The sequence below is a fragment of the Sinocyclocheilus anshuiensis genome, unplaced genomic scaffold (assembly GCF_001515605.1).
Source record: "Sinocyclocheilus anshuiensis isolate Anshui unplaced genomic scaffold, SAMN03320099.WGS_v1.1 scaffold1857, whole genome shotgun sequence".
NCBI lineage: Eukaryota > Metazoa > Chordata > Actinopteri > Cypriniformes > Cyprinidae > Sinocyclocheilus > Sinocyclocheilus anshuiensis.
The window spans coordinates 347,590-358,128 of record NW_015540280.1 but is presented as its reverse complement, the minus strand read 5'-3'; the positions used below and the strand labels follow the sequence as shown (position 1 = coordinate 358,128).

The following is a 10,539-nucleotide window of genomic DNA, read 5'->3' as shown; positions in this document are numbered from 1 at the left end:
AAAAACATCACAATAATCCACAAGTAATCCACACCACTCCAGTCCATCAATTAATGTCTTGTAAAGCCAAAAGCTGCATGTTTGTAACAAACACATCCATCATTAAGGCATTTTAACAAAGACATTTTAAGTCCATAATCCGTAATAACGCTTCCTCCAGTGAAAAAGTCAATCTCCTGTTTTCCTCTCACAACAAAATCTGTCCTTATATTTGTTTAGAACTGTTTTGGACTCTTTTGACTGGTAAACAGTGATTGATCTGTGCATATTTCTCTCCTGTTTTAGACAAGATGACATTTTCACTGGAGAAATCAATAGTGTGGATTATGGACTTGTATTTTAGCAATGGGAACAACAGTTTGAAGTTTAAAATGCCATAATGACTGATTCATTTCTTAAAAACAGGCAGCTTTTCTCTTCACAAGACATTAACTGATGGACTGGAGAGGTGTGGATTATTGTGATGTTTTTATCAGCTGTTTAGACTCTCATTCTGACGGCACCCATTCACTGCAGAGCATCCATTGCTGAACAAGTGATGCAGTGCTACATTTCTCCAAATCTGATGAAGAAACAAACTCATCTACATCTTGGATGGCCTGAGGATGAGCACATTTTCATTTTGGGCGGACTATTCCTTTTAACCTGTATGACAAAAGAAGACATTTATCAGAATGTTTCAGATGCTTTTTAATATAATGAGCTCTTCCTTTCATTTTAAAGCAATTGATCTATAGTCTTATTTATCCATACACTCACACACAGATCTTTAACTGTCTCTGTCAGCTGTGTGATCTTCCTCCCGGCTCCGTCAGTGATATAAGTAATGAACACAACCTGACCGTCCACTGGACAGAGAAACACACACACAGAGACTGTGCTCTCTACACAGGTGAGCATCACACTGACATGTGCAGGTGGTGGAGTGTTTGCAGGGAAATACAGCTGAGGAGGAGGATTTTGTATTTGTTGAATAGAGATGGATGAAGATGGGCAGAGAGAGCAAGTGTAAACGTCTCTGTCATGTTTTAGGCTCAGCTGAAAGCTGGTGCAGAGACTCTGCCACCGATCAGGAGCTCTTCAGGTACTGCTGTGTGTCTGTAATGTATGTGTGTTCATGCTAAGAGACTGTTAAATTGTTTTATTTTTTTACTACTTTGTCACAATAACTAAACCATTCATCTCTAAAATTTGAAGATGAGCTTGATTCTTAAGATGAATACTGTGCATATATGCAATAAACATTGCATTTTATTGGAAACGAACACCTGTCCATCAGTCTTAGCCTAATTAATACACCACCATTTTAAAGTTTGGGAACTTTTATTTAGTAAAGATGCATTCAATTGATCAAAAGTGACAGCAGACATTTACGATGCTACAAAAGATTTCTTTCAAATAAATACTTTTGAGCATTCTGAACTTTGTTTTTGAAGAATCCTGAAAAATAAATCACAGTTTCCACAAAAATGTGAAGCAGCACAACTGTTTTCAACATTGATAATAATCAGAAATGTTTCTTGAGCAGCGAATCAGTATATTAGAATGATTTCTGAAGGATCGTGTGACACTGAAGACTGGATAATACATTTTAAAATATATTAACATTAGAAAATGGTTATTGTAATAATATTGTGCAATATTACTATTTTTACTGTATTTTTTATTAAATAAATGCATAAAAAATATTTAAAAAATTATAGACCTCAAACTTTTAAATAAATTAAAATATAAAATTCAAAAAAAATAAGTCTTTTTGAATCCAACAATGTGTCATAACCTGAAGCAATAAAGTAACGCGTCATAAAAGCTATATGTGACCCTGGAGCACAAAAGCAGTCTTAAGTCGCTGGGGTATATTTGTAGCAATAGCCAACGATACATTGTATGGGTCAAAATTATTGATTTTTCTTTTATGTCAAAAATCATTAGGATATTAAGAAGATATTTTGTAAATTTCCTACTGTAAATATATCAAAACTTAATTTTTGATTAGTAATATGCATCGCTAAGAACTTCATTTGGACAACTTTAAAGATGATTTTCTCAATATTTAGATTTTTTTGCACCCTCAGATTCCAGATTTTCAAATAGTTGTATCTCGACCAAATATTGTTCTATTCCTAACAAACCATACATCAATGGAAGGCTTATCTATTCAGTAAAATATAAATCTCAATATATAAAAAATGTAAATCTCAATTTAAAAAAATTGACCCTTATGATTGGTTTTGTGGTCCAGGGTCACATATGTAAAATTCAAATATTTTATGCAAACAATACATTGAATATTAAAATGTAATATTAAATCATAGCAAATTAATTTTGATACATTAAAACGTTGCAAAGAAATGCTTCGGAATGTCATCAAGTTTTAATTAAACACTCAAACATTATTTTTTTCTCAAGACACAGAAAAACCAAACACTGAACTGCAAATCTGCAAAAACAGAATATTATAAAAAATGTCTCCCTCTTAATGGACTTTATCAAACATGTGTAATATGTAAAGTGTTGCTGCTGCACTGCTCCGTTGTCCACATTCATGTTTCACTCATGAATGAAATGTTTGTTGAACTTTCATAATTAAAGTTACTGCAGGTGATTTGTTTTTGAAAAAGCAGAAATAACCTCCCTACCTGACAGATATCACTGATATAGGTGTCCTGAGATATCACAGCCCAGTTCTCTGTAAACAGCTGTCAGGGTGGTGTCCCACCCCCTGCCTGTCAATCATTGTACAGATTCAGGTTTGCTCACATATCTTTAGAGGGCAGGGTTTTGGTTGAGGTTAGAATGAAACTGTTATAATGTCAACGGTGTACATAAAAAAAAATAACGGTATTTAATCAAAAATAATTTTGATTAAAACTACCCATATATATATATATATATATATATATATCATACATTTTGTACATACAGTATCCAAGTTCTTTGTGAGTAATTGACTTCTTAAGGTGTGGATGTGTGTATTACACTTTTAACTGTCACTGACATCAACAAGTAAAATAATCACTTATCAGATTTATGCCAGTTATTTGCAACACAATTGTTTCATGTGTCAAAGAGGTCTTGTGATGAGGAGAGTAATGTCTTACTAGTGTTTGATTGTGTTGACTAAGTTATTACCAGAACATAGATCAATTGCTTGTGTGTGTGTGTGTGTGTGTGTATATCTCATACATTTTGTACATACATTATCTAAGTTCTGTGCGAATAACTGACTTCTTATATTGTGTGTGTGTGTGTGTGGCAGGAGTGAGCTGTCGGTTGAGAAGAGTTCAGTGTTACAGGCAGAGCTTCAGTCCTGCAATCAGCTGCTAGAGCTCGAACCGCAGAACAAATGTAAGTGTGTGTCAGTGTGTTTTCTTTGGGTGTGTGTTTTGTACATGCATACTTCACATTGCATTTGAATTTGCTGCCTTATCTTTGGCAAAATAAACGTGTGTGTGTGTTTCAGGGTGTCTGCTTACAATCATACTCCTCATGAGAGCTCTGGATCCTCTAGGCCATGAGAAAGAGACACTGGCACATTTTCAAACCCTTAAAGTGAGAAAATACTATCACAACCTCAATGAAAATCCATAATAGAAATCAATATCAAATCACTAACTCCTCAGTATGAGCAATGTAGTAATAGTGATGTTTGGCTTTGTAAACACCACTTAAAAGAAGGCAGTTTAATTGGCCTTTTTCTATCTCTCTCTCTCACAGGAAGTGGACCCGATGCGCTCTACCTACTACAGTGACCTGTGCAGCAAGTTTCTGATTGAAAACACCATTCTGAAAATGGAGTATGCAGAGGTGCGAGTGTTTAGCCTGTCAAATAAGGTAAGAGAGCCCAACTCTGGTCTGACAGTTTTTTAGAATTAAATTTATGGCTCGTTTCCACTGAGCAGTACGGTACAGTACGATTCGGTATGGGTAACCCTGATCAGGCTTGCGGTTCCACTGCCAATAGTACCCTTCTTGATAGGCGTGGTGCAGGGCCATGTTTAATCACTACAAAGACATCAGAGCCAGTGGCAAATGTCAGAAGGACTAGCCGAGCTAAGGCTGCTCTTGGCGGATACATGAGCACTGAGCGCCCGCTGATCGCCTGGAGCTCTGAAATCGGCATAGCAAATTTTCAAATAGGCGCTGTCTTTATAAATAAACCGCAGATTTGAGTTTTAAACAATTACATTCTCGCCTGAAAAACCCTTAAAACTACATTTCATGACACAATAACGGTAATATTTAGAAAATTAAGCGGATTTTTGGGCAATGACGTTTCACAAGTCCACAAGAATGCATATTGAGAAACGGCTATTGTCTGTGTGAAAATTATAAAATACACGGTTATATTTTTTTGTGTTTGCGCACTCTGATGTAAATAAGCCCAACACTCATGGACAGCAAAGCGGAATGAGTGAAGAACGCTTTATCCCCTGGTACCACGCAAAAGTGATGATTCTAGTCAACCAATCAGTGTTCTGTGGTGAGTTTAGCTCCACCCTTTTGGTACCCTTTGCTGTGCTAGGTACCCTAAAAAAGTGGTATGGTATGGTTCGCTATTTTGGTACCATTCACAACTTCTGACAGTGGAAACGGACATAATTGCGTACCGTACTGTACTGTACCGAACCGTACCGCTCAGTGGAAACGAGCCATTAGTGTTTAATTGTTTTATTTAGTTATAATTATTTTGTTTTCAGTTGAGATGTTAAACGAATCCCAATACAGTTGGTGGTGGGGGTGTATATGAGTGTATCTCTGAGTGGAACTGACTGTTTTAGAAAAGTTTAGATGGTATTTTCTTTTCATCTTGCCTCCATATCATGCATATTAAAGGGACCTATTATGCAAAAATCACTTTTATAAGGTGTTTGGACACAGTTGTGTGGCTGCAGTGTGTGAAAACAACCAGCCTATAATGGTAAAATTCCACCCACTCATTTTATATATAATCCCATTAAATCATAAACAGTGCTCTGAACAAGCGATTTCAGAATCTCCCTACATATACGTCATCGTAGGGAAAAAGTCACGCCCATTTGTGACAGTCTCTGCCCTATTAACATAAACACAGCCCTGAGTGAGAAGCAGCAGACCGCCATTACTGTTTTCCTGCTGTAGCTGCTGGAGATACAAAGTCAGCGCCAAAGAGGCATTACAAGTAGAGATGCACCGATCCAATACTCAGTATCGGTATCGGCTCCGATACTTGTATTTTCTGCCGTATCGGTCAGATGAGACCGATCCAAATCCGATATTCTACTTATACTATTGTGTTGTTAAGCCCCACGAAAGGCAAAAAAAAAAAACATTATAAAGCACCATAAAGTTCTCGTGCACTATAGCCGTTCCACAGTTTAATGTGAAGTATAGATGAATATTTAAGTCGCTAAATTCAAGTTCATGGAAACTCTTCTCTCTGCTGCGGCTGTCTGTCATAGATTAAGATTATATATTTTTTCATTTGTTATTTTCTTTAAAAAGAAGTTGTCTACTCATACTACAAAAGACTCTTTTTTTATTTTATTTTTTTAATCAATTTTCCATGAAGTGATGCCGTCTATTGTCGATTTTTCCTGTGATGTTAGCGTCGAGGAACTCCTCTTCAGGTTTAACTCCACCTGTTCTAATGTTTTAAATGCTGTGGCCCCTTTAAGGACTCTCCAGTCTAAAACCCGCTCTGAACCCTGGATTGATGAGACTGTTCCTTCTCTCAGACAATGTTGTAGAAGAGCAGAACGCAAGTGGAAAAAGGACAGGCTTCATGTTTCTTTTGAGATTTTAAAGGACTCTCTATTTAAATATCAGAAAGCAGTGAAAAAAGCAAAATGTCGACATTTGTCAGATATTATTAACAAGAACTGCTCTAGACCAAAGACATATAAACTATGATAAAAGTTCAGCATGCATTGATTAATCCCATGTTGTAGCAAAAAAAAAATAAAAATTGGACCAAACCATGTGCTCGTGTGAGTGTGACCAAATGAGAAAGTTGCGAAAGTCGCAAAAGAGCGACCAGTGAGAAGAATGAGTCTAGAGCCCTGTCACCTCGTTGCCCGTTGACGGTAACATTGCTCAAAAAGTTGCCCCGTGTATAATCACCTTTATACAAATGGTAACTAAAAATAAATATTTTCATTTTAGTTAGTTCTGTAACCACTTTTTTTCAATTTATTTCAGTTTATTTAAGGTTTTATAGACCAATTATAGGTTTGTAAACATTCAGGATGCGCGCGCATCATGGTTGCAGAAAACCCAGGAGAGATAGCCTTTACGGCTAGAGAATTTCACGGATAGGGTACAAAATAGTTAGTTTTAAAAAGATTATAAATTATATTGATTAGATGTCATTTTCAAAATGTTCTCTGCATATTACAAGAGCTTGTCACCCAGCGATAAGCACTGTTATTCAACGAAATTGACGTTAGAGAGTGCGATAGTCTTACAGATCCGAAACAGGGATGACGTTTTTTGTGGGCGGAGCTTATCTGGAGGCAGAAAATGACGGTTTTCAAGCGGCAGTCTATTGAGCCATGGAATAAAAGAATTTAAAAAAGGTAAATATTTCAAAACTCTGACTTTATTCTCGCAATTCTGAGATTATATCTCACAATTCTAATAAGGATAAACACCTCGTCATTCTCTCTTTTCCCTTCGGCTCTTCTGGCTTTTTTCCCTCCGATTTCACAAACTCACTATTTTTGAGTTAAGTCGAGTTATAAAGTTTTTCTTTTATTCCATGGATTTTACCCATTTACCTCCACTTGTTCCCAGTGTTTTTCTGCAACCACTATGTGCGCGCAGCTGCAAGTGACGTAACTGTGACGTCTACTCTGAATTGGTCTATAGATTTATATATATGTATATATATAATACACACACATACAGTGTAATATTTAGTTTATGCCAATAATCTTGCCCTATTTAATATGTATGAATTTAACCAAAATTGTAAATATCTGACATTGTATTTATTAATTTTAAATAACTCCAACCTAAATGTCTAAACTTACTGTACATTTTTTCAGACATTTTTCATATATCGTCAGGATGTTTTAAAAAGTTAATGTCTTCCTGTTCTTGTGTAATGAGTGTGACAGCATTGTTTAAATGTCTTCACCTGTGTAGAAACTGATTTGACACATGAATGTGATGACAGAAACATGAGTAATGTACAGTAGTCTTGCTCAAGCATCGGCACGTGAGACATAATAGTTGTTTGACTCTCGAAATCTTTGACAGGGATTTCAGCCATTTAATAGAGCATGTTTTAAATGTGAAATCCTGTTAAAAAAATGTTGTACTTCACTCATTTAGTCATCATAACCATTTGAGTATTAAATGTTAAGCACAAAAATAATTGGTTATCACAGTAGTCTAAACTGTAGTTAAAACTCTTTGCATCATTTTATGATGTAAGCAGCAATGAAATCTGGCATAGGATGTGAATCTTTTCACAAGCATACTTTATGATGTAATATCAAAATAACAAAAAGCTGAATGGTAATTTCCGTACCCACTGTATACAATTAAAACATTCTTATGTGTTTAAAAAAGTGCAATTTATATCCATTTTCATTGTCATAATTTTTGGTGAATTTATTAAAAAGTTTTGTTGTGGGTGTATTGTATCATGTTGTTGTTGCTTTGTAATGATTGAATTTCAATGTGGCATCAGTTCTCTTCTATACAAGGAATGACAAACTACAAATAATTAATGCATCTTTTTCTGGGTGTGCCTATTAAAGGATTTAGAAAATTGATTAAGAAATAGATTTAATTATATTCAATATGATATTATAGAAACACCCATACTGGTGTTCTGGATTTAGTCACTGTATAAACACACATCTCTTCCTTGTTTCTGTCAGTGTAGTGACAACAGCATTTACACCCTGCTTATCAAACTACAGATGACAACAGGAATTCATCTTACAATCTTTATTACCGGTATTACACCAATCCCTCATTCATGCTTTACTTGTTTTCTTGCATTCAAACAGCCACTCAGTTTCTAGTGAGTTTCTCTTGAGGTTTTTTGAAGTGTGGTGGCCTCATCCTTCTCCAGAAAATCTTCCATTCTTTTCAGTCAATGTTACAGTGCTTGAAACGAAAGATTAACTTCTTTCTTTGTCTTTCTCTCGCTCCTAACACAGAACCTAACGACCCTGTGTCACCTTGATCAACTTCTCTTGGTGACCCATACCCTACCCCTTACCCTTACCTTCCCTACCTTACCCATACCCTTCCCTATCCTCCCCTTACCCATACCCATACCCTACCCCTTACCTTCCCTACCTTACCCATACCCATACCCTACCCCTTACCCTTACCTTCCCTACCTTACCCATACCCATACCCTCCCCTTACCCATACCCATACCCTACCCCTTACCTTCCCTACCTTACCCATACCCTTCCCTACCCATACCCATACCCTACCTCTTACCCTTACCTTCCCTACCTTACCCATACCCTACCCCTTACCCTTACCCTTCCCATACCCATACCCCTACCCTTACCATTCCATTCCTTGCCTTCTCTTTCCATTCCCACTCTTCCCTTCCCTGTCACTCAGTCTTTCTTTTGAATGATCACACTGTTGTGGTTTAATGCCTCTGTCAACACACACAGGTGCTGGAGGCCGATGATAATGCTATTGAAAGTCTGGAAGGACTGTATCATCTGCCTAAACTAGAGGAAGTTTCTCTGAGGAACAACCGTATCCTTTTCTCCAAAAAATCCAAATGTTTTATAAGAAACTCCTTTTCTGGTGTCAGAGCCAGTGCCTGGTTTGACCATGTTTCAAGGATTCAGTATTCTTCATTAATAAACAGCTACAGATTATGTAGGATTATTTCAGGGTCAACAAATCTGAAAAGGCAGCATAAGAAGTTACCGAAATTGTTTTATAAGAAACTCCTTTTCTGGTGTCAGAGCCAGTGCCTGGTTTGACCATGTTTCAAGGATTCAGTATTCTTCATTAATAAACAGCTACAGATTATGTAGGATTATGGAGGGTCAACAAATCTGAAAAGGCAGCATAAGAAGTTACCGAAATATGTTTCCCATGTGTACATAATATATTTTTATGTCTCTTTTAGCAGAATCTGTAATGCACTGTATCTCAGTATGTCTTGTCTGAATGTTAGTGTGGTACTCTGAACCATAAAAAAATATTTTCTTAACGCATCTTTTAGAAATCTGTAAGCTGTCTGATCTTGAATCATTGGCGTCCTGCACCAAACTGACCAGACTGGACCTGTGTGGAAACCCTGTCCACAAAACTGCCAACATAGAGGCTGAGCTGAGCCAGCTCCTGCCACTGGTTACTGCTCTGTCCCTTTGATGTGCAGCATTAGCTGCTCTGTGTGTGTGTGTGTGTGTAATGCAGTAGAGGCTAATTAGAGCTCACTAACCATTTCTAAACTGTACCTCATGTACTGGACCTAAAGGGATAGTTCATCCAAAAATAAAACGTCAGTCATTTATCTGTATTTTGGTAGGCTGAATGATATTTTGATGAATGTTCATGCTGCTCGTTTCCATGCAATAACAGTCCTAATGTAATGCAAATGAAATAAGAGGGGAATATTTTCAGTGCTGTTATTAGATGTGCTTAACTGTCAAAAAAAGAAAAAAACAGGTTTGGAAAGACTTTTTTTTTTTATTTTATTTTTGGCTCAACTGTGCCTTTAAAAACATTCAGCATCTTGTCTGTATGTTTGTGTTTGTGTGATAAATGACGGTTCACATTTCAAATAAAGATTGACCTATACAAACTCCACACTGCATGCTGATAGAGAGAGATATGTTTTGCCACGTCTGCTTTTAGCTCTTGAAGTCCTGAGGGTCCTGTTTTGGGCAGAGATGTTGTTCTTGCAATGTATCAGTGAAGATGCAAATATTCGGCTATGAGTTTCTTGTACTGTATGAATTAGACTTTTTTTTTTTTAGCTCTGCAAAAGTCAAGCATTTGTGGTGTGAAAGCTGCAGGTATGAGTCTCCATGTCAATAAAGAAACATGTTTCTTCCCTATGTCTCTGTCTAACTGGTTTCTATGGGGACCTTCTTCTGTAATGTTAGTCTGTGGGATCTTCTAATATACAGTTGTGCTCATAAGTTTACACACCCCTTGCAGAATATGCAAATATGTTAATTTTAACAAAATAAGAGCTCATGAAAATTGCAAAAAAGTGTCATTCCATTTAACTTAATTCCACATAACTTAATTTCTTTACTTATTTGTTTTGTTTTATTTGTATGGATGGATTACTTGGGTTGTTACCGACATCTGGTGAAAATTTCGTCAACAGCACCTTTAGAAACATATTTACTGGGAAAAATGGTGACCTGTTCAATACTTTTTTTACCCACTGTATATACAGTATACTCCACAAGACAAAATAATAATTGAATTTATAAAAATTACCCTGTTCAAAAGTTTACGTACCCTTGAATCTTAGATGGTTCAAATGCTCACTTTTTTTTGGAGGGAAAAACCATGCATTAAGAGCGTGAAAACTTTTGAACAGAATGG

General features: G+C 36.4%; 1 protein-coding gene across 1 annotated transcript in view; it reads left to right on the top strand.

Moving 5' to 3' along the window:
- Positions 1-10,033, top strand: part of LOC107687297 (geranylgeranyl transferase type-2 subunit alpha-like) — a 16,032-nt gene extending 5,999 nt beyond the window's left edge. Inside the window, exons 10-17 of the mRNA XM_016484577.1 lie at positions 787-892; positions 1,033-1,084; positions 3,260-3,348; positions 3,464-3,552; positions 3,718-3,834; positions 8,157-8,259; positions 8,611-8,721; positions 9,200-10,033. Coding sequence (XP_016340063.1) covers positions 787-892; positions 1,033-1,084; positions 3,260-3,348; positions 3,464-3,552; positions 3,718-3,834; positions 8,157-8,259; positions 8,611-8,721; positions 9,200-9,348 — 816 coding nt within the window. The 3' untranslated portion in view covers positions 9,349-10,033. The remainder of the gene's footprint in view (positions 1-786; positions 893-1,032; positions 1,085-3,259; positions 3,349-3,463; positions 3,553-3,717; positions 3,835-8,156; positions 8,260-8,610; positions 8,722-9,199) is intronic.
- The last annotated feature ends 506 nt before the right edge of the window (positions 10,034-10,539 follow it).